This window comes from Trematomus bernacchii, unplaced genomic scaffold (genome assembly GCF_902827165.1).
Source record: "Trematomus bernacchii unplaced genomic scaffold, fTreBer1.1, whole genome shotgun sequence".
NCBI classification, from domain to species: Eukaryota; Metazoa; Chordata; class Actinopteri; order Perciformes; family Nototheniidae; genus Trematomus; species Trematomus bernacchii.
Window position 1 is genome coordinate 731,669 of NW_022987429.1, and position 25,376 is coordinate 757,044.

At 40.0% G+C, this 25,376-nt stretch overlaps 1 protein-coding gene across 3 annotated transcripts; it reads right to left on the minus strand.

Annotated features, from left to right (window-relative positions):
- Positions 1–417: 417 nt before the first annotated feature.
- LOC117491388 (C-terminal-binding protein 1) lies at positions 418–23,588 on the minus strand. 3 transcript variants are annotated; one of them, XM_034141358.1, is made up of 11 exons: positions 23,168–23,588; positions 12,348–12,502; positions 9,666–9,810; positions 8,890–8,993; positions 8,385–8,487; positions 7,489–7,613; positions 6,836–6,925; positions 6,163–6,293; positions 4,997–5,124; positions 4,267–4,381; positions 418–3,704 (listed from the first exon to the last, which is right to left on the minus strand). In XM_034141358.1, exons 1-11 carry the CDS (start codon positions 23,205–23,207, stop codon positions 3,623–3,625), a joined length of 1,218 nt encoding a protein of 405 aa, XP_033997249.1. In that variant the 5' UTR covers positions 23,208–23,588; the 3' UTR covers positions 418–3,622. The 3 variants fall into 3 exon arrangements, with proteins under 3 accessions (XP_033997249.1, XP_033997241.1, XP_033997256.1); XM_034141350.1 differs by having other exon boundaries at positions 418–3,676; positions 23,168–23,587; XM_034141365.1 differs by having other exon boundaries at positions 3,499–3,676; positions 4,234–4,381; positions 23,168–23,587.
- Between the last annotated feature and the right edge of the window lie 1,788 nt (positions 23,589–25,376).

A 25,376-nucleotide genomic window follows, 5' to 3' on the forward strand; every position in this document is an offset into this window, starting at 1 on the left:
ACAACCCTCTCTATTTTCCTCCATACCCAAATCTCTAAAAAAGGGGCTGCAACGGATCTGATAAAAACTGATCCAGATTTGAACACTGTCCTGACGTCAGGACAGTGGCGCTACGGCTATTGAGCCAACTCTCCACCAATCAGGAGGAGACAGCCACGGCCATTGCCGTTCGAAAGCGCTGGAGACGCTGTAGTACATATGCCAGGCCTGTAGGTGGTGCTGTTCTCACATAATCAGCCCTTGCAAAAACAGTGCAAATTGAGCGAAATGAGGCATGGCTAAAATGCATGATCTGTTTGGTATTTTGAAAAAATAAAAGTATAAATATGCCTTATATAGGTATGGTCCTACACTATATTATTCAAATAATATGCATGATAGGTCCACTTTAAGGTTAAAGATGAATGAGACCCAAACTTCACCTTTCCACAGTTTATTTCCTTTTAAAATAATTCATACAAATGCATACAGTCACAAACATATCTTTGTCAGGTTGTCAGTTTAGACCAAAAATAATGATATTTACTGTAGAATATAGAATATGTATACTGTATATTGCTACGCCTACTACTTTACCATAAAGGGACCAGGGTAGGCAACAGTCGACTGTGTGTCACTACCAGGGATGGAATTTCCAGGAGCACCTGGACACTTTAAAGGCTAGTACGTATGTTTTTAACTTGAGGCAACCATCTCTTTGAATGAGGAATGCTTACAGTTTATATTATGTATTATTTGTACCCCAATTAACTACAGGCATCTGGTGAGAAAAGATCAAGAATATAACTTGAACTATTACAGCCTCTTGGGGCTCTTTTCTGACAGTTGAATGTCACCTCAGTGCCTTCTGTACTACAACCCTTTAGATCCTGGTTAGGGAGAACTCACCAATGGTTAGTGGAATTTCCATCCCTGATTGCTACTCTTACTACCTCACCATGACGACCAGGTAGGCAACAGTGAACTGTTTTTACTGCTCAGCTGCTGGTAGAAGGGGATCCAAAAAGCACCATCACTTTGCTGTCCTGCTAACACCAACAACATTACTAGACTAAAGGCGGTTATAAATATTCCAGATAGCAAAACATGTTTGTATACCTTACTGTTGGCGTAACAGCATCTTGTTCACATGGTGGGAATGTTACCAGTAAAAGCACACATTACTGGGTATGTTTTCTGGCTTGGATTTGTCTAGTTCTAAGCATTTTTTCTTTTTTTTACATAGTGTTAGTTGTTTTTTTGATTGGCAGTCTTTGTAATGATGCCTTATGGAGAGTACTAGCCACCACCCCTCCTCCCAGTGCTGTGCTTTTTTAGACACATATACAACCAAGTCACATTGACACAGGCAGGCAAACACCATATGTACACATAGACACAGAAGCCACAGAGGGTGGCTAAACGGTATACTCAGGTAGGACCCATCATGAAATGTTAAAGGGATACTAGACTGGAGAAATCAGTGCGTTCTGACATGCTGTCATGAAATGCTTTACTTTGTTGTCATAGTCATTTAAAAAGTCTTAACTAGTCCATTTTGCAGCGGATCAAACATGAACATTTGGTTTCAAGAACTGTTCCTCATCAGTCAATTACCATAGCTATCCTTAACTTCTGTGCAAGTTTAAGAAACAAAAATGGTTTGTGCAGAAAGCAAAGCAGTTGAATCAGGAATATATAGAATGTTTGCTATGCAGTTTTTCACAAGTCTGTTGGCTTAGCATGAAACAAAACCCTGATTTACCAATGTTGTGTATCATTTGTAAACCTTGGTGTGCTAAACTGTTCATGCTCCATGACTTGGACAATTAATGTGTGTAATAGTGGAAGTACTGGATCATTACACAACCAAGATAATTACTTTTTTTTCCTAATGTACGCTTCTACAAACTCTGTGTTGCCTTATCCACAACCTGTTTTGTCCTTCAAAGTAATTACCTCTCACTTTATCACTATATTTTGTAAACTCAAATGGCGACTAAGGATGAAGTCTTCCCGCCAAGCACACCATTACACCGCCTCCCTACAGCCTTTCTCCCACAACCCCCTCGATTTGGGTCAATTATTTAGTCCCAAGAGCAAAAGTGCATGCCCCTTAAACAAAACAAACAAAAGCAAACATTAGATCGACTTTAGCTCTTGTTAAAGTTATTATTATCTAATGCAGCAGGACATGAAAAAAGGCAAGCAGGTAGAAAAACAAAAGCACTAAGTGGCATAAAAAGGAATTTTTCAAACAAATTATAAATACCATACCAACTGCGGAAACTTTATTTCCTGAGATGGTGTGCAAAAAGCTGCCTCTTTTTTCTTTTCATTTCCTTTTTTTTTTTGGGGGGGGGGGGGGGGCGGTAATTTAGGGACACAAAACTAAAACAGATATTGTATTCTGAGACCAGTTTGGCTACATCAAAGATCACATATCCCTTGTTTAAGTTAAGACTGGAATACAACTATCAGTATCTCCATCTCTAAGAGCTGTACACAGAAAGGTTACATTCATTTTAGGGCTGCACGATATATCGTGTCGTGACGATAATCGCGTTATGCGCATGCGCAATATTGACATCGCAGGACGTGCTATTTTTTTATTATTTTTTTAGGACGTGCGATATTAAGTAGGCAAATGAACTCAAACAAGTCATGTTACAATTATTTTGCTGCTTGCTACAAAAGGAAAACTTGCAGGCTCTGCATGCACAGCAAACCACCAATCACAACCATTCTTGATCAGATCACAGCAGGATAACCGAGCTAGCTCAGCTTGTTGCTCTGATAACTTAAGATCCAGAAGTCCGTGACTAAAATCCTTCATCCGGTTAAATATTATTAAAAAAATACCAATTGTATAGCATTAAAGTTCAAGAAAGGATGGTTTGCGGACAAAAAAAACTGTCTTTTCTTCAATCCTTGTATTTTTTCATATCGCAGGGGAAGAAAATGTCGCAATGTCAGTTTTTTCCAATATCGTGCAGCCCTAATTCATTTCATAACCTACTACTTTTGGTTGTACATCAAACTAAGGAAAGGACACAGAAAAAGAGAGAAACACATGAAAACCGCACCTCTAACTTTGGACACACTACAGTCTAAGACAGCATAATTTTCAGTATTCTTTTCATCCCAAATCAACAGATTTAATTTTTTAACTACTGGCAGAAACGTGACTATACTGTGGTTCTTATTTGAAGATCAACCTGTGGATCTTTACAGTCTTTCTCAGGGCTTTTTGTTGGACCAACGGACAACTATCTTGCTTCTTATTTAGAGCATCTCACAGCTATCCGCTCTTCTTCATCGTCCTCTTCTATGGCCATTTTCTTCTTCTTTGGAGTGTGAACTGGCTGCTGAGAAACAATTTGCCAGAGAGTTGTTAATCGATTGTTATTGGGACCTCAACCTGTCCATCTGACACTCTGTGAACGCGTCTGATAACAGCTTGTCACCAGACCACACAGGCAAGTGTGTGTTTGTGTGTGGCTACAGTTGATCATTCGGGTGCTGCTCTCTGTCGCCCTCTGGTGGCTTCACTGTATTTTGTCCGGGGGACAGGGCATGAGGAGGGTGTATGATAGCGGGCTGGAGGTTGTGGGCCATGGGCACAGCGCTGGGAACGATGCCTTCAACAGGGGGAGGAAGGCCGCCAGCTGGCAGGTTCACCACTCCTGGGGGATACCTGAAGGGGGGAGGGAGAGGGAAAAAGACTAAAAACTGAGTCATCAAAGCACTACTGAAGCTACAAAATGAAATAATGTCACCTGGGCAAATGTTTACCATTAGGCTTCCACTAAATAAGCTTTGCATCACAGGGATTGCTATTTAAACGTACTAGTCTCAAGGCTAATAAAGAGAAGTGGGATTGGATTTGTGTATTTCATTTCTTCTCCGGCATAAACAAAACTAATTTTCTGATACAATTAGTTTACATTTTTGGATTATTAAACCACATAAAATCGTGAAGACGGCCATCAAAGAGTCCTAGAGGTTACCTTCAGATATCATATAAGATATATAATAAAGGCAAAACCTAACAGTAAAGAAAATATAATGAGCAACTTAAATACAGTTAATCAATTATCACAATAGACTATTTGTTTCAGCTTAACCGTCATTTAAATACCGTTTCAGGTTTTACAACAAGCAACATATTCTGTGTTTTAAAGACATTTGGTAAACATTGTATCAATCAATGACTTTACCAGGGTTTGAGAAGGAAGAAGAAACAGCACTGACCACTACAGCTTTCTTTATCCTGATGAGTATTACCTATAAGCACCGTTGAGCTCGGGGTGGACGGTGGCAGGCTCGACTCCTGTCCAGTGGTTGTTCTGGGAGAGGAACTCCTTATTCACACAGTTCTTCAGACTGTCTGGGATACGACCTGCAAAATAGATTAAAAAAAAGAACAAAAGAAAATGTAAGAGAGAAATATGAAGTGGTAAAAAAGAAATCAAATGGAAAGTCCATTGTTCTACACTGGGTGTCTTGTTAATGTAACTGCTTCACATATCAAAGCAGGTGTACATTTATTAACCCATTTTCTACAGCAACAAACATTAGAAAATATTGAACAGACAAATGGTAAAAAGAAAAGACTACCACTTGGGAAACACAAGAAAGAAAGTAGAAGGAAAGGTGGATAAAAAGAGAGAAAGTGGCAGACTGTGAAAGGCCTTGAAATCCTTCTGTGCTAAAAGACAAGGAAGATGGTTTACGCTCGACTGCAGCTAACACCTCAAAATAACAATTTTTAGACTTTTATTGGCGTGTGTGTGTGTGTGTGTGTGTGTGTGTGTGTGTGTGTGTGTGTGTGTGTGTGTGTGTGTGTGTGTGTGTGTGTGTGTGTGTGTGTGTGTGTGTGTGTGTGTGTGTGTGTGTGTGTGTGTGTGGTGTGTGTGTGTGTGTGTGTGTGTGTGTGTGTGTGTGTGTGTGTGTGTGTGTGTGTGTGTGTGTGTGTGTGTGTGTGTGTGGGTGTGCGTGCGTGTGTGTGTACTACCTGTGATAGCCCTCCGGATCTCCCTGGCTGCCTCCTCTCTCATCTCCAGCGATGCCTGTTCGCTGTACCAGGCAGCGTGGGGGGTGCAGATCAGATTGGGAGCGTCCTTCAGCGGGCCCTGACTGAAACTGACACAGTTACAAACAAGAGAGCAGTCAGTCACAGCTGCAACAAATGACATCATTTAGTGTCGACTAATTCTTAAATAATGTGTTCAATTAGGTAGCTAATTCCTTACGAAAGAAAGGATGCGTTGAATTTTCCAAATCCAGTTGTAACGTTTTGAGATTGTTGGAACAGTGGAAAGACTTAAAGTGGACCTATCATGCTATATTATAATAATATAGTGTAGGACCATACCTATATAAGGCATATTTATACTTTTTTTTTTTCAAAATACCAAACAGATCATGCATTTTAGCCATGCCTCATTTTGCTCAATTTGCACTTTTGTAGCCCTGTTTTGCAAGGGCTGATTCTGTGAGAACAGCACCACCTACAGGCCTGGCATATGCACTACAGCGTCTCCAGCGCTTTCGAACGGCAATGGCCGTGGCTGTCTCCTCCTGATTGGTGGAGTTGGCCCAATAGCCGTAGCGCCACCGTCCTGACGTCAGGACAGTGTTCAAATCTGGATCAGTTTTTATCAGATCCGTTGCAGCCCCTTTTTTAGAGATTTGGGTATGGAGGAAAATAGAGAGGGTTGTGTTTTCTGACACTTGGTGAGTTCCCTGGAACACCGGGGACACATATTCTTATATAAAAGATGTACAAAAGTGCATTTTGCATGATAGGTCCCCTTTAAGCAACACGGTTTTGTGAGTTTAATTTTTTTCTGTCCAGTTTAATATTTTGTATTTTGTGGACTCGCCCTACACACACCTTGTGAAGATCTGGACTATACTTACAGCACATTTCTAGTTGGTGTTGTAATTGAGTATGCCATTATTTTATAAGTTTATATGTATACGTTTTATAAGCCCTCTCTAATTCACTTTTTTAAGCTGCAAAATAATGCACCCATACAGCTTCCTGGTAGAGAATCTGATATATTTCTTCTCATTCTGAAAATATAAAAATGTATGCTATGCAGTTAGATAGTAGTGTAAACAAACACACTATGTTCTGCCTCTGTTGATACATTCAACAGCATTAATCAGAAATACCTGAAAGGTTCTGTCTCGTGGACATCGAGAGCAGCTCCCCGTATCCGGCCCTCCTTCAGGGCCTGAGCCAGCGCCTTCTCATCCACCAGACCCCCCCGGGCCGTGTTCACCAGGAACGCCCCCTGCCGCATCTTTGACACACAAACACACATTTACTCTATTTATTTCATCTAACAAATTAAAGCTTTACACCTGAAAAATTGTATTGTAAGCCTAACTCTTAGACATACAAATTGTTCTCCTTTTAGCATATTGGTTTTAAAATGTAGGACAAAACAAATGTACACACACACTTTGGAAGCTCTTCTGCTATACATCTTGTTTCTCTCAGTGCAGAGAAACCTAGACTTAGTAATACATATTTTATTAGTTTCACTTGCCCCTCTCCCGCAAGGTCAGACATACTTAATGTATAATCTGAGTCTTGGGAAGAAAATTGGCTTCAGGCTGAGCCCTGGAAATGAAGGACAAACATATTTCCTGAGTATATCAGTCATGCAGTGCAAGCAGTAGAAAACCTAATTTATCTGTATGAATGCAGTGGGCTTCCCTTGGTATCTTTAATATTTATGGTCATGGGTGTCGCTGTTGATGCAGGGATAAATAAATCATTCAAGTGTGTGTATATGTGTCGTGAGTGTGTGGGACAGTGTGTGTGCTGCTGTCCCTTCACCTGTTTGATGGTGAAGTCGTTGATCAGGTGGTGGTTGTGTTCGTTGAGGCTGCAGTGCAGAGAGACACAGTCTGAGTGGAAGAGCAGGTCCTGAGGAGGAATACAGGAAAATATGTCAAGGACAATCTTCTATTTACACTCTGCAGGACTTTGACAGTAGTGTTTTTAGAATGTAGTAGATTCACACCCGATTTCAACCAAAACATCTGATTTCTGATCTTTTGTCAAATCTATTCTCACGCATTTTTGGTTGGTTAATTACTGGTGTAACTATAACAAATTCGAGTTTTACAGTATAGTTCTTGTTCTTAAAACTGCCCATATTACTCCTTGGTCACATACAGAAGGCAAAACAGTATAATGTTAAATCCTCATTCCTCAAGGTGGATGGTGAAGAAAGCAGTTTTTAAATGCAAAGGGTAACGTGCAAATATATTTGTTTCCCCCAGTAAAGTGACAGTTAGCTGCAGCAGTCAAACACAATGAATTAATCCCAGACTTAAAACTGATCAGAATACAAATGTATATTGTGAATAATCCATATTTATATGAATATAACACACTGCAAAATGCTGGAAACATTTGAAAGTTCCTGATTTCTCGGAAAGAAAATCATACCTGATGTTTGTGTGTGTGTTTGTTGTGTGTGCTACCTGTAGTGTGGTGACCCTTTGTAGTCCCAGGGATCTTTCTACACCATCAGCTAAATAAGGGTCATAGAAAATCACATTGAAGCCGAAGGCCTTGGCTCGCAGGGCAACGGCCTGGCCAACCCGACCTGAAAACACACGAAGCAGCATTTAGACAAATTAAATACAAATGATTAAAAAAAGAAGGGGTCTGATATTCCTTTCTTTGAAGTTTGCCTTGTATATTTTCATAATTCTCTGGCCACACATGTCTGTTTAGTTTCCTGAAAAAAGCGTTCAGACTGTACTCGGAGAGATTTGCATTCTGCCTCTGGGTAATCCGCTTATATTTGATTGGCATTAACTCCTTAGAAAGCCAATTTAGCTGAGCTAAGGACAAAAATGGAAATGGAAAAAAGAGAAAAAAATGCCTTGATTAAAAAGTCTGACCACCCTCTATCAGACAAAATGAACAAAAATGAAACCTTTTAGCGGCGCTAGCATGGAAACATCAGGTTAACACACTGTTCAAAACAGAAACTATTAAATGGATGCAACATGAAGTTTAGTACAAACATTCATGTCTCTCAAGCTGAATTTATTAATAACCTGTGACAAGTATAAATAACGTGGAAAAGATTTTCCAGTAACTTCACACCATTGACGTTAATTAGTAAACATGAGCATGCTCACATTCTCAGCTACGAGGCTAAACATGGTAAACGTTATACCGGCTATGTATCAAGATGTTCTCATTGTAAGTAGCACTGCTGTATTTTCATTCAGCCTTACAGAGCTGCTGCCCTGTCTGTAGACTTCCAGGACTGTTTTTACAGCAGTTTGTTTTACAGCAGTATGTTTTACAGTATGCTCAGCAGGTCTCACTGCAGAGGCATTACATCGTGTGTGTTGTTGCTCACCGAGCCCTATAAGTCCCAGCGTCTCTCCTCTGATCCTCGCCGCTCCTGACGCCACTTCTCGGATCTGCTCCACGCTCTGAACCCGCGTGCCCTCCCGCAGCGCCTGCCATGAAGAACAACTAATTATTATACGCAAACATCACTCAGACAACAAAAACACAATCCAGATGTATATTTCTTAGCGGCTGCATTTAATCACCAACAGTCTGAATCCTTTCAGATATTGTGATCATGATTATGAAGTCCACGTAATTATAACTGATTTGAGGAACAAATCATTTTACTATACCTTCTACATCTTAGATAAACGTCTTTCAAAGACAGGTACATGCTCAAGAAAATGAAACGTTTCAATTTTGCTGATTTGTCAATAAGCGGTTAATATCAATTGACGAAACTAGAATTGTTATAACTAAATATACACCGGTAGCCGCCACATTTAGAGTTAGTTCATTGACATGCAATTCATTTTGTTCCCTTTAATGATCCACAAAAGCACACAGACCTGGTGCAGCCAGGTGGTGCGTCGGTACAGGGTGAGGATGTGACACAGCGTAGAGTCCGCCGTCTCCTCCACCGACGCCGCCGGCATGTTACACACAGCTATGCCTGTTGGAGCAAAAAGCAGATAAGGATTAGTAATAGCTTTTTTGGCCATTTGATGAAGTTTGGTTAAAGCTAGTTTGGCGGAGAAGTGCAGGCGTAAGATGTTGTGTCAGCAGTTTTCTCTTCAAACGCTACTGGCAACTTTCAAATTGCAGAGCGTCGTGGTGGAAGGAGATAGGAGACGCTAGGAAAGCTCTGCCGCTGCAGGACAGCTTTATTAAAAAGCCTTGCTCACTTCACTTTGAAATACTAAATGTACTGACTTGTTGCAATCCTTATTGGCAGCAGTAAATAAACAGTTATTTAGAGATTGGTACACTGCTTATGAGTAAAAACAGTATACAGTAAATACAACACAGTACTGACAACAAAACTGTCTGTTTAATTGTTATAGCTTGTTGTTTATGCATATTAAAACAGCATATGAATGCGATCGAGACTATTTTTATGTATTCACAATGGCTCTTTTTCATTTAGGTGTGCCAGTTATCTAGCCCTAAGCTTGGCTCTGGAACAAATAGAAGGCCGGCAGCGTACTGTGAAAAGGAGCTATCATAATCTCTGGAGTTAAATGTTGTCTTATGTCTAAACAAGCCATTTACATGAACTATGTTAGCCAACAAACATTATTAGTAATTAGCAGCGAATGCAGCGAATGCGTGCGTGCGTGCTTACCCAGCTCTCCGGCAGATTTGATGTCAATGTTGTCGTAGCCGCTGCCGATGCGGACGATGATGCGAAGACCTTTAAACTTTTCCAGGTCTTCCCTCATCAGAGTGATGGTGTGGTACATCAGAGCTCCTACAGCTTCGTTCAGCACCTGAACACAAAAACAGCTTGAGTCGTTTAGATCATAAATCACTAGCAACAAGTGCGTGTGTGTTGACATGTGATGTTTGACGTATCAAAATCTTTGCAGCCTTACTTAACCATGTGTAAAAGTGTGTCTGGTTGCAAATGAATAGAATAGTTCTTTAAGTACAGTAACAGTACATACAGACCAAATGTTAATGTCATTAGCATGTGTTTGTGTAGGTGTGAGCTCGAGTCAAGCGTTTCTCCACAGAAAAGGCTTGAGTGATTTTCAGCAACCAGAGTTCACCGAGTTCACAGTCGCACATTTTCCGTAAACTCAGCATCTCGGTTGAGGTAAAAAAATGTCCAGGATATGCTTTTTATATCGTTCTCACATCCTGTTTTTTAATATCCCTGCCAGCATGGAAGGACCGCTTTTCCTGAATATTACCATGGAAACTAAGCTTTCTTAACCACAGGAATGGAGATAAGGTGTCTCTGCATCGAACAAAGTGCCTGACATCAGCAGGAATCTTTCTCACATGGTATTCTCATCAGGACTGCGGCTCATTGTTTTAATTGAAAAATATTATTATTTAAAAACGGATTTATTATATTAAAGAATAGGAATATAATAAAATCTGAATCAAGTTTACTGACCAAATGATGATGTATTGCTATAATGGGAAGTTTTCTATAAGAATTTGTTAAAAAATATGAATAAAATGGGAATATATCCAAATCAAAATCAAGTGTAATGCCAGGTAGGTTTACATATACAAGGCATTTGCTTTGGTCTACAATGTTAAGTAATACTACGTTGTAAAATAAGAGCAAATATGAAACTATTTTAAAACTTAAAAAAAGAATATTAAAAAATAAAGTTAACAAAAAATGTAAATGAACACATTAAAGGAAATATACTAAAAATATGACAAATTACTTTGAAAAAATGTAAATATTAAGATGAAAAGAGTGCCAGACCTGTTCAATTTTCAAGTGCAAAGCGCACACATACAGTACATGGCTGTGTATAACGTATCTTATTCACCTTTGAATTGGTTCCCAGTTAATCTTCAAATCTTTTTCCTAACGTTGGCAGCCCTCCTCCTCGTGTGTGAGGATGAAAATGACATGCGTTTCAATTACAATAAAGAAACCCTTTTAATTATACAATGAGGTGGCAGCCTGCTCAAGAGCCAGAGAAAGAGAGAGTAGAGATAGTTGGTGGGCGAGGGAGAGCCATCTGTTTCTGCATCGCCGTGGGTTACTGAGCGTGTGCCTGGCAGACACCCAGGACGAGACGCAGCGCTGCCAGACACACAAACCCATTTACCATCCACAGCAGCAAGATCCCAGCCTGACCCACATTTTGAGTCTGCTCTCCTTTTTGATTTTCCTTCATTTAATCAATTTTACTTGTCTTTTTCATGTGTTCTTTGTATTTTTTATGTCATTCGCATTTTCTGCAACTAGTACATCATTTTAGACCTTAATATCGTTAATGCAAAACCAATATGCTGACTTTTTTATTTTTTTTAATGAAATTGCAGTGCACACGGCATTCATGTTTTATTGCAAGATGTTTACGCACAACTCTGCTTGTAATCAAATAATTGAAATAACCCAAATTAGGTGCATTTGGTTGTTGTTGCAGTCAGAAACTCCTGATATATCTGACAGTTTTTAAGACTTGGTGATGTAACCACGTCATGAATTGTAATTTAACAGATGAAACTTCACTTATTTTTGAAGTAAATGTTGAAATATACAACGTACATACTTAAACGTAACATCTGTGGCATCAAAGATATCTGACGGGATGTTTTCAAGCGTTAAATCAAATTACCTCTGATATCATATTGATAGAGCAAACACAACTGTGTGATCAGTGCAGACTTCTAAATCAAACATGTCCCAAAATGTTCCAAAAGAGAAGCATGGGAGATGTATTAATGTTGGATATATTAATATATATTTGATGCATTCCTAATAGAAAACTACACATGATTGAAATATATCGTTATACTCCATACTCGAACAAACTGCATCTTTCTTACCCGGCTTCAAAAGTCAGCCCTAGTGGTTAATGGTTTGCCGATGTGGAGGTTTTTTACAGTTTCAGAGGAATGCAACAGGATTGCAATTTTCAGTACAGCAAGCTTTTTGTTGTACTTCTTTATAAAACATAAATGAACATGAAGAGTCAGAACTATGTCACCTTTATTTTTTGCTAACTACATCTTAGCCTTTCTTACCCTCAGGTGTGTCAAAGCTACAGGGACTATACTTAAATAATCAGTTATTTAATCGGTATTGGCCACGAGAAGCAAGTCATTATCGGTTACCTGATTCAGCGAGAAAAATCCATACAGTTCATTCCTAGATACAACCTTACTTAAAGTGTGTGTGTGTGTGTGTGTGTGTGTGTGTGTGTGTGTGTGTGTGTGTGTGTGTGTGTGTGTGTGTGTGTGTGTGTGTGTGTGTGTGTGTGTGTGTGTGTGTGTGGTGTGTGGTGTGTGGTGTGTGTGTGTGTGTGTGTGTGCATGGTCTCATTGTTACCTTCTCGTGGATCTCCTGTGTGGACTGAGCGTCACAGAAGGCCACGGTTGCTACGTCTTTCAGGATGGGCATCTCCACCGTGCAGTCTCGCCCGTCCAGCAGCGCCACCAGGGGGCGGGGGTGCATGGGTCCGTTCATTATGGGTGGCCTGATGCCTGCACACAAGTAAAAAAAAAAAAGGAGAAGGTCAGATAGGCAAAATCAGGAGTCAACAAAAAAGAAAATGGGAACAATAGACAGAAAATAGTCTTAATTGTCGGCTTCATTTATTCTAGTGTGATAAAATGACTGCAATTTCCCTTCGAGAACTTAAAAGTCTTGAATTGGAAGGAAAGACAGTTTCCTAATAGACCTCCAGGCTTATATTAATATGCTCAGTCATATCTTACAGCACTTAAAAGGTATACAATCTAAAATGGAAGAAATGCTGTGGCCCCAGGGCACAGATGATGTCTTGTTTTATCTGCATCCCATAATGTTTCTGCTCCAGACAGATGCAGTTGCTATGACAACCTTGACAGTAAGCATGGAGGAGCAACTGTTTCTGTCATTATTACTTTTATACATTTCCATTGTTACGATTTAATGATTACTAAACATTTGATGAAACAAACAGTAATTGGTGAGATGCTGCCTGTGGTTACTGTTTGTACGCTGGTAGAAAATAGTACAAAAATAGTGTTATGCCCTCGAGAAAAAAACACTATGATAATTAGGAATATCCTTTTGTATTTCATCCTGTTCACATTGTTTTAATGAAGTACTTATATTATTCATAGGGAATGTAAGTGCTCGCCATTGAGAGTGACTCATCGGAGCCACCTACTTGGGGAGAAAATGGTCAGCCTTGAACAGAAATAACTGAGCATGCAGCCTGAAGCTCTATTTTGTTTCAATTGTCTCCTATGTAGCTTATGTTGGATAATATTGAGTGTTAATTCATTAACATCCAACAAAATGTGGTATTACACAGCTCAAAAGACATCAAAATGTTACTCAGTCAGTCGACATTGCGGTACAGTAATATGAGAAAGTAAGATCTGTGTCATGAGAGACAGCCAAGACTTTAAATCTGACTGAAATCTGTCAATAACTGAGTATGAGTGAACCCCTTCAACTTCTCTACAGATCTTTATTAGATCATCTCTGCAGATGAAACCATTACCCTGACTGTACTGGCAGCAGTAACAGGAGGATAAGTGGCATTCAGCAAGGCAGATACTCCCGATGACTCGAATAGTGGGCGGTTCGCCTAAAAAAAGAGCAATAGTCGATCGGAAATGCATTCATTATTTTTCCTCCCACTGAAGTCTGCTTTACTTTTTCGGTTTGAGTCTTTTTCCAAGTAATTGAAGGGTTAATTTCAGATCATTGACTGAGAATGTAGACAGACAGACAGAGGACAATTCAAGGCAGTGTATATAATTGGGTCTCCTTGACATGCAACGTTTTGACAGGCCTCTACAACCATATAGATGAAAGAAGCTCAGAGTTATTGCTGATGCTGGCTGAACCCATCACTCATCCTGCCTGCTCTCCATCAGAGACGTGCAGGCTGACATCTCATATGAACAGCCATCTCCATCTTTTCACTCAGAATATTCACCTAAAACTTTGTTTGCTATATGAATATACAGTTCCCTCAGTTTGAAACTTCCCAGTTGCATAGGCTCGCATCTTATTAAACCAGTCTTTTTGAAATCAGTATTCTACATTATTTTGAATGCCAAAAATCCCTGAGAATTAAACTTGTGGAAAGAAGGCAACTCCTATCCTGCAAATTAGTTTAGAAAACCCTGGCAGGAGAAATGACTAACACTCTTCCCTCAACAGCTATCATTAAGTGGCCTGTGAGTGAAACAGATGAAAGGAAAAGTCCCAGCTGGAATTAAACTCACTACCAGCATGTATCATTAATCTCAGATTGGTAGTGCTTTCCAGTCGTTTTAATCATGAACCGTTGTCTATTTCCTGCTGCCATCTTCATCTACAGTATATCAGTATATTACTAGTTCATTACTAGTTCTCCACAGACAGAGTGAGAGTGCATTTAGTTTTATATAAACCTCCAAAACCCTTCTCAAATGCAACACGACATGACACATGCTGCAATTAAATGATTTCATCTTGTATGACTGTTAAGAATTAGTGCAAAATAGTCTGGCGAGTCACCACTGCTTTCTGAGAGGCCTGACATTTAGCATCAGTGTTTTAAAATAGCAACATGTTTCTACAGCTGATACGAATCATTGTTGTTGCATGGACATGATGTCACTCCATCGGCATTTGGCCAGTTAATAGTCACGGTTTATTTTTCTTATTTTTTCATGTGTACTTCAGGGTTTAGGTATATCTCTATGAACAATACCGATACAAATAAGTAGGTTATGAAGAAAAAGCATGCACAAGAGTCCAAATGTAGGTGATTTCTCTTTTTCTCTCTCTTGCGAATAGGGGGGTTGTTTTAGACTCGGTGGTTTTCTCTGGTTGCTCAGTGAGCCAGTGTGCATGCATGGTTAAGTAATGCACACAGTGCTTACATGCATATCTGCTTCATGCTCCAGTATGCTGTGTGTGTTCAGTGTTTGGCTATAACAGGAGTGTTCACATTCTGTATTTAGACAATAGAAATGAAGTATCTGTATTCAGTCACTGTTATACTTTAAAACATCAGTATTTCGATTATGTGAGGAGAATACTTTTATAATACCTCACTGCTAATTTAAAATGTTTTCCCAGCATACACATACATCCTTCTGCATGTATCAGGCAGCAGTAGAGCAGAGCGTTAGAGAGTGTACATGGAGACTTGTTACTGTAACCATGGAATATAGGATTAGGCTAAGGAACCAACATTAATAATTGCAGCCAGAGTGGTAGTTGTGGTTCGATGTGGTAGTTACATATTGTTCTATGTTTAGTTGCAGATGTGTGCATGTTCGATTCTAAGATTAACAATTTATAGATGTATCTTAAAAATACTTATTCTAAGCGCCTTTTTTGTATCATTGTTGAGGGTAACGGTGTGAGCTAAATGTCTTAAATCATGTGCCTGTCTTGTGTCATTTTGCAGTATTGACAACTTAGTATTTGTGGAAAACCAAATTAAAGGATGGTTAGCATCAGTTCGTAGCACTCTTACAAGCTGCAGGAAGCAAAGACAGCCCCTAATTTAGCCCAATCCATCGCACCCTTTCTGTATCGCCTTCTTATCTTTCTTCAGATTAATGCATGAAACCTGATCTGATGAAGCAGCTCCAGACCAACAAGGTGAAACTTCAATCCTGCTCACAATGCCTTATAAGAGCTGGAACAACACTGGCTCCCCATAGAAGGATTTGCCTTGAGGCCATTTCACTTACACATCAATACAAAATCAATGGTGCATATAGCTGAGAAATTGGAATATATCAGCAGCAGAAAGTACTTTAACACAACCGCCATTGTAACCCATATGTGATCATAAGTAGCACATTCGCCCGTAGGCTCTGCACTTTACCATACTTCGGCCTGCGGACAGTTCTGAGCTTTAATTTGATCAAAAACACGATGGAAGTGAGCGTGATTCAGAGATGGCATGTTTAATCAAATAAGCATGATGTGCATTTGCCAAAAAAAACAAGTTAATCTGGTCAGTCTGATCAGTAGCAGAGTGGCTTTTTTTTTTTTTGTAAAGTAGCAGACATTTCTCCGGAGTGAGGGAGGAAATAGCATTCATTCCAGCACCGAGCATGACCTTGGGAGGACCAGCACTGACTGCTGAGTAGTACTCTATGATAAAAACAACCATCCATTCTCTCTCAGTCTCTCTCAAAAACACACACACACACACACACACACACACACACACACACACACACACACACACACACACACACACACACACACACACACACACACACACACACACACACACACACACACACACACACACACACACACACACACACACACACACACACACACACACACACACACACAATGTAGTAATGCACTCTCCCTATTCCCAAATCATACAAACTCCAATTGCCATTATCTACCGGTCTCTTTAATTTTATGTATTTTCTCGCTTTGTAGCCACATTAAATCCTCATTAAATTCCTCTTTATATTAAATAATTGCTTAGAGTTTTCTCCGTTCGGTTCCTAAACTCTTAAACCTCTTTCCTCTCTCATTATTTTCAATACTCCATTACACTCTCTCTCTCCCTTCCCCCCATTGCCCCGGGGTTGGGGGACTGCTGGGAGCTTTCACAGTGCAAACAGGCCTCTCCACAGCCAGCGGGCCACAGCTTTTATGTTGCCATCTACCCAGGGCTTCTCTGCAAATGTGTTTGGTAAACATTTTGAGGCAATGCAGTAGTAGTGATTTACAGCCAAAGCAACATAAAAAAATGGGAAAATATGTTTTTTTGGGTGATAATTGTTCACTGAAAATCTCTAGCCATCTGCACGGTAATGAATCTGCTTTTTCAATATGTCCTAAAGGGCCTGGGACACCAAATTACACCCCCAATAGGAAATTAGCGCCCCTCGGAAGTATTGTTGTAATCAGACCAAAGAGACGACTGACATTTAGAGATGGAAAAAGCATCTGTCAATGGGACTGGTCAGTGGAGAGTCCAGCTGTCACTGACCAGCTCACAGGAACAGCTGGAGGTCTGTCTCACAGGAACGGGACCATGTTTTCAGACCGTCACTCAAGAGACATCAGTTCCCCCATTCAAGTTGTTTAAACGTGCAGGTCACCAGGAGGTTTAGATAGAAAGTGGAACTTGCTGCGAGTCAGTGGTTTTTAACAACATTACAGAACCAATCAACTTTGTCACACGTATTACAACGGGGTTTCATTTCCAGAACAAATGGCTGTCGCGTTTAGTTTCACAAACTACATTATGATAGAAACTATTGAGCTGAAACAAAAAAACGTTACTTATCAATATGTCAAAATTGTCTAGGAGTTATCTTTAGAGTGAAACTCCTACGGTCCCCTAGTTTAAGCTTATCAACTATCTATTGTTTATTTGCTGCTTCTCTCTGCTGAAGAAGACATTTGAACTTTTTTAGACATTTTCTGGATCAAAAGATTTCGAAAACATTTACCCAATCAATCAATGATGAAAATGGAGCTAAAATAACAATCAATCAGCAGCAATCTTCGATGACCGATAATTATGTAAGACTGTTTTCCTGCCAAAATGTTCAGCTTGTTTTTTAATATCATTATAAATTGAATATCGTTTTGGACTGCTGGTTGGACAAACAAGAGATTTAATGACTTCACTTCACAATTGTAATGGCTGTTGGGCTTCATTCTGACATTTTGCAGACCAAGCGATTTATAAATGATTTCAGAAATGGAAGATTAGTCGTTAATGAAAGTTATTTGAATCACATATTCAATCTGATTTGAGTATTTAGTGTTGAACATGACACAGTGTCACTCTAGCAGAGGCCTTTGACATATACTAAGATCAAAGCTTCCTGAATTCAATCTGTTTTCTGTCCCGGTGAATGTCGGCACCATGACGTATTCACATTTCAGATCCAGTGTTTTTATTTTTCGCTGTGCAACAGAGAGGAGATTGTTGCTGTCGGCACCTGTGATCAGTCAGCCGCCTGCAACTGTAGCAGCCGACCCTGAGCCACAGCCCGGCCGATTTATAATGTCACTGGCTCTGCTGGCATGCAGCAACATGGCATGGTTAAAAAGCCCCTCATCCGTCACCCCCTCAGTTTTGATCTCGCCATCCCTTCATCTCTTGTTGATTCACTTTCAGATCGCCATTTCTCATTTCAGTCTCGTTTTCCCCCAGGCTTTCTCTCCTCCATATATCTATCTCCCTTGCCATTTGCTTTTTTCCCTGCCCTGACAATCTCTCGCGCCATGAGAAAAAGCAACTTTTTAAGATCACTGCCGTATTTATATGCTTGAAAAACCTCCTTAATGTCTAGGTACAAAGTGTTCAGTCTGATGTTTCTGCAGTCTTTCTTTTTGGCTCTCCCTACCCACACTTCAGTTCTCAGGGAGGAAAGAGAGTAGAACGGACACATCAATCACCACCAGTCCTCCCTCCTTCACATGCTCTGTCTCACACATACACACACAGACATACACATACACAAACACACACACACATATTGTGCCCCACCCACATAAGCATAATACAGGTACATGCTTAGCATACTAACCCAACCAGGTTGACGTGAAAAAAGAGGTGATATATGAGGAGGACAAGTGCTTACATATAGAAAGGATCACCATGCATGTCCTCTCTTTCTCTCTCATCCTCTCTGTCTCTCACACACACACAAACACACACATAGTACAAGGTCCTTCATTTTAGGTGCTGAATCATCAAGCCGGTTCAGGTTTGTCAGCTTTTTGTTTCCCGTACTAAATACATGGGTGGCCAAACAGACGAGAAGCAAAAATGTGAGAGAGTTAGGGTTAGAGTTAGCATTAGTTATGGCAGTATCATTATAGAGTCTCTGACTCAGAGTCAACGTTGAATTATGCAGATTTTAGATTAAGGTTTACTGTTCGTTCACTTCTATTGATCTCTAAATGTTAAAGTAGTTAGATAGAAGGTGAATAGACACCAATTATAGTTTGAAAGCACATAATTCAGCTTTATAGTAGCTACAAAGCTATACAGTTAGCATGTAATGCATTCCTTTGTTAAATTAGACACATGCTGCTACTAACAATTAATGTTACCATCAATTGATCCACAGATTATTTAAGAATCTATATTTTTGTAAAGTTTAAAATAATATTTGTCCTCTCTATAAAAGTCCAAAGCGATATCTTTAAATGATTGGTTTTGATGCTCGAAAGCCAAAAACATTCAGTTTTATCGGTTTAAACTTTGTATATTTAATTGAGAAATTTAAACAAAAAAATATTCAACCTGTATGATTCTGAAGCTGAAAAAAGTAGCCAGCTAAAAGGAAGTAAATAACATTTCACGCTCTACAGATCCAGAGTGATGGTTGTCACCACTGCTCAGGTATATGATGTAATGGATCCTAAAGGTTAAGGAGCACCGTTATAAACAGCACTTGCACTAGACTAAAGGAAGTACTACATTTAAATGTAGGCATTAACTGGATTACTGTCAAGCCGTCTGCCTGTTATATTGGATTAACTGTTAATATGCAGAAGAAAGGTTCAATTGGATTGGGGTCCGTTTGGATACTCTGGAACAAATGCGCCCCAGTAATGGATTATTAATGCTATGAGGCATTTATTGTATTCAACATTAAGGGTCCCCCAACTGGCGTCCAAAAAACCACAGGGGGTCTTTAAGTCAGTTCCCTATCAAACTGTTTTTTTTTATTCCACATACTTGTACCATACTTGTTACAGGGAGTATAATGTGTATTTCTAGATGAGATTCATTTTTTCTTTAACAATATCAGTTGTTCACCACATGATTATTGTAGCCCAAATAATTCACAAATGCATTAATAACACAAAATCTATTGAAAATCTTAAAAAAACAGTTCATGCTATCAGACACATTTATTTGAGTCATTGTGCATTTTGTCTTGTGTTTAAGCTAATTAATTACAATCAAAATACGAGTGTAGGAAGGTGGAGAGAGGGTCTGTGACCATAAGGGTACAAAAGATTACAAAAAAGACAACTAGATGAACGAAATACACGAAAAATGGTTATTAATATTGTAACTACGGGTATTTCTTGACACTGCTGTCAGCTGTAGATGTATACACTGTAGGGGTTTAACGGTATCCGTATTCGTCCCGAACCGTCACGGTTCGGACGTCACGGTTCGGCACATGCGAGTGGTGGATCGGACGAGGATGGTGGATCGGACGAGGATGGTGTGTCGGCGTTGTTCGACAGCGGTGCGGTATGCTAATGGTCAAACGGCAATGCGCCCTTGAAACACTTTGTTATCATTTATTTTGTAATATTTTCAAGACATTCTTTTTAGTTTTACAGCTTGATGACACCTTTTTGTTTGACATCAGCCATTATAGATAATATGGCCATCTGAGTGTGTGTGGTACTGTTTGTGGTTTGTTTTTAACTTTTGTAATACCGTTCATTATTCAAAATGTTAGAGTTCCTTATTTGTATACTGAAACTTGCACTACTGTGCAAAAATAAATAACAACAAACCTGGAATTATGCATTTGGGACTTTTTTTTGCTTTTTCTTGTTGTACCGAACCCGTACCGAACCGTGACCCCCAAACCGAGGTACGTACCGAACCGTGAATTCTGTGAACCGTTACACCCCTAATACGCTGTACACAGATTTATATTTTGTTCAGCCCTTTGATGAAGAACAGGGGGCTGTTTTAAAACAATGCTACTCTCACTGTTTGAAGTGATTTGATAATGAATAAAACATCACAGTAAAAGCATGTTAGTGCAGACAAAGGATATAAATGTGTGGGATGATCAATAGAAAACGGTGCCAGCCTGCTACATGGACTCCAGCTGAGCAGCTTGTCTCTGAACAGACTCACCTGATCTGCTGACACATAAATTATTAACAACAATGCGTTTGTTTTTAACATCTAAGGAGAATTATAGCCTGCCTACTAATTGCTGTTTTGGGATGTAGACCTGCTATATTTTTCTGTACACGGTGACACTTATCTGGACTGTCATGCTCCTAAATGACGTTTCCTATGTTATTTAATGAAATGCTTTAGTTGCAGTTAAACGTAACTCACTATACTGGCTTGCCATCAGTGCAAATGTCATGCCTTTTAAATGCCCGGCCTTTCACAGCTGCTTCCCTAGAGATCCAGCTCTTTTCTGGTGTGCATTAGATATAATAGACTGATGGATGTCAGTGCACAAAGTCTCTTTGCTGAGCACTTAAAGCTTTATAGATTTGAAAGTGCTGTCTATTATACCTGCTTAAATGACTATTTCCTGCTTTTTATATATTCAGGCTTATGAGTCTGCTTAAAAAGAGATGCAATGCTCTTTTTCAATAGAGGTGGAGTAAAAATATAGATTTGATTTATGCAAATAAAAAATGTTTATGTACAAAAGTATGTGCACATGTAGTAACAAGAACTGGAACCTCTATTTAACATTCCCAAAACGTTACTTAAATTGTATTTTTTTTAAAGATGAGGCAACAACTAATCCACTGAAACAAGTGAATTCACAGTTTCGTCGCGAAGGTGTGTTTCCTGTTTTCTAACCTTAACATTTATTTTAAGTGACGGGGGGTTGTAGATTTGTCTATATTGGCAACATGTCGCAACATGAGCAGTTTGCTAGGTTTTGTCCTTTGACGCAATAAAGTGTCTATATAAAACCTCCTGGTGGGAAACTGCCTGCAGCTGTAAAGCACAATCACATTACAAGTTACCTGTTAATCAGTTTGTAAGGCATTTTTTAAGTACACACATCTTATCGTGCAAACAAGTCTTCAACTGAGAGATATAAGATTATAATTTAGTATTTTGTCCTGCTAATCAGATTTTATAAGCGATAATAGGAGAGTCAATCAGATTAGACGTGATTCAACACTCGTGGATCAGAGGACCCCTGCCTTCTGAAACATGGATCAACACATCCATCAATCACCAGGGAAGACACGCTGGTTTTAAATCATCCCTGAAAGGTCCAATGATCCCCGCTGTGTGATGAATCGGATCCAATGACCAGATTTGTTTCACGATTATTGAATGGCAGTGATTTGCGCGTGAGAATCTTAAAAAGGGCAATCCTCCCTGAACCATAATTCATAGTGGTTATTTCTGTGACCTTGGGTTCTTAAAGCGGGTTGATGTGGAAGATCCCTCCCAAATCGAGAACAAAAAAAAACATGGGGAAGGGAAAAGATCAGAGCTGCAACTTTAGTCTTTGATGTCATCACGGCCCGCAGCCTGTTGATGACATCACAGATTACTATCGTTCTGTTCCTTTTGGGGAAACTGCTTCATAAATCCACATTAAGGTGACCACAGTGATTCAGCTTCAGGGTGGATGATCATTTATCCACACACCATCCTCCTCCTTCCCCCCCTCCCCTTTCTTATTCCTCAGCTCTACCTTGATCCCATTTTCTAGAACAGTCTTTTCCAGCCCCTATCATGAGTAACATCTGTCACCTGTGAGCATGCATGTGTATACCTGAAAATGTGTGTCAGTTGAGTTCCCCTTTTTGTGTGTGTGTGTGTGTGTGTGTGTGTGTGTGTGTGTGTGTGTGTGTGTGTGTGTGTGTGTGTGTGTGTGTGTGTGTGTGTGTGTGTGTGTGTGTGTGTGTGTGTGTGTGTGTGTGTGTGTGTGTGTGTGTGTGTGTGTGTGTGTGTGTGTGTGTGTGTGTGTGTGTGTGTGTGTGTGTGTGTGTGAAGGCAACCGCTCTCCGTAAAAAGAAGCACAATGAAAAGAAAATATGTGTCATGTCCTTGCTAGCCCTCGAAAGGAGAGTGATCTATTTCTGTCGCCGCGAATAGAGGTGTTCAAGGAGCCTTCAATAGCAGAGATGTGCCTCTTCAGACACACACACACACACACACACACACACACACACACACACACACACACACACACACGGAGCTACAGAAAAGCCTAGCCATTCATAGAGAATCTGAGACCGATAAATGAGATAATAGACTCAGAGAGAATTAAGAAATGAAGGAGTAGACGGAAAAAGGAAGAGAGAGAGAGGAGAGAGAGAGAGAGAGAGAGAGAGAGAGAGAGAGAGAGAGAGAGAGAGAGAGAGAGAGAGAAGGGGGAGGGGAAGACAGAATAATGTACACAGAGTTCATTGGAACACACACACAGTTCCCACATTAAATCAGAGTGGTAGTTGTTTACCTAGAGGCATGCCTTTGTTGAGGAGATGTGAGCTTCCCATGGTGCGTTCCCCAGCCGGCGAGCGTTCAGTCTTCACACAGCAGACATGAACAGGAATCCAGTCAGCATATGGCGGCTGTGGCCAGCTACCTCGCTTCCCTTAGTCCTTCTCCCAGCCCCTTAGTGACAAGCATACACATGTGCTCCCCCTCTTTTCTCTCTCTCTCTCTCTCTCTCCCCTCCCTTCCGTCCCCTTTTGCTCGCTCTCTCTCTCTATCCGTCTTACCCCTCCCTGCCCGTCTTTGGCTACTTCCCTCCCCTTCCTTTCTCACTTTCTATTACAGCAAATCTCTCTGTCTTACCGTCTGTCTGTCTGTCACACAAAAAAAGTGCAAACACACACACACAGGCATGCAAGCACTGCTGCATTTATGAGAAGGAGAGTGTAGAGGGGAAGGTGGGGGAGAGAAGAGAGTGTGTGTGTGTGTTTGAGAGAGCAGGAATGGGGAGGAGCTAACGTTGGCCAAAATTCATCTTTTGTTTCCTGAAAGACGACAGGGTGAAAAAAAAGAAAAGAAAAACGAGTTATGCAGTTACAAGTCTGTGGCAAGAGAGGAAATGCTTGGTCTGGGGGACACCAGGAGAACAGTTATAAAGCTCATTAAAGTTAATTGTTATAAGCAAGATATGACATTTAATTTTTTCTCAAAGCTTGGTTTGGTTATTCTAATTTAACTTTATGAGTTTACTTATGGCATTATACAACTTCAGATCTGGTGTCTTGGTGTTTTTTCAAGAAAATAAACAACTTTTTACCATTACCATTGACAATCAAACTATTCCCATTAGGACACAACTAAATAATACAGTATCTAGAATATATATGGGGGTGTTTGTGCTGCATTCGTGATATAATTCTAATAAAAACCATGCAAACCGCTGTTACTAATGAAAAAAGTAATTATTATTCATTATTATTTGTTTTTATAAACAACAGTTATTATACTTTAAAAGGCATACCAGGTTTCAGGGACGTTTAAGTATATGAAAAGGAAAACCTTCAGGCAGGCTTCTAGATACTGTTCTGGTATTAAATATTTAAATAATCGTTGAATGGTAAGGGGTATATTAACTTGTGAACGTTTTCCTGTTAGAAATCAAAGAGCTAATAAAGAGCTGATATTGACCTCATATGTCATTAGTTGTTTTTTATTTTTGCCTAATTTGACTTATTCCAAAACTGTAAGGCACTAATCTGACCATAATTATTTTTACTTTGTTTGCCCTAACGCCATTTTGTTACTCATTACTTTGTAGAATTGTTCTCAGTTTGACACAGATGAATTTCTTATGATTCTTTCCAGTAAAAACATATATTATTAATTACATATATATAATAAATTGTAATTGTACCTTTGATGTACATGTACAATTGCAGACACAGTCTTTTTAATGACATACTTAACTTAAAGTGGACCTATCATGCTATATTTAAATGATATATTGTAGGGCCATACCTATATAAGGTATATTTATACGTTTCTGTTTTCAAAATACCAAACAGATCATGCATTTTAGCCATGCCTCATTTCGCTCTATGTGCTGTTTGCTGTCTACGGGTCTGATTCTGCTGACCACGCCCCCCTGCAGGAGAGGGGAGCCGTGCTCTAATCAGCTGCTGGGCTGTCAGAAGAGGGGGAGAAAAAGAGATCTCCGTCCTCCGTGTTTTATTATATAGAGTCATTATTCATTTGTTTTAAAGCTCAATAAATAACAAAGAAGACCTTTGACCGGCACTTTTCTAATTTTGTCCGGAAGATTTCAACTTTAACGGACATCTTGACCGGCGAAACAAACTGAAACTGAAACTCTGCCGCACGGTCCCCTCGTTCCTTGGAAGAGGCGGAGAGGTGGGTGTTTGTCATCTGCTGGTGGACTAACCGGAGAGAATTACAGTGCTTGCCTCGACGGGGAGGGATTGCATTGCAGCGGGAGCAAACGCTTGCCTCGGGGAGGGAGAAAAAAAGCCACAGCGGAGAATAAACAGAAGGGTAACCATGGTAACTATGGGCGGGAAGTCTTCTACGCTGCTTTTGTGGCAGACTACAGCGCCACTTACAGGCCTGGCATATGTACTACAGCGTCTCCAGTGCTTTCGAGCGGCAATGGCCGGCCGTGGCCCAACCCCACATTCCCCTGATAGGTGGAGAGTTGGCCCAATAGCCGTAGC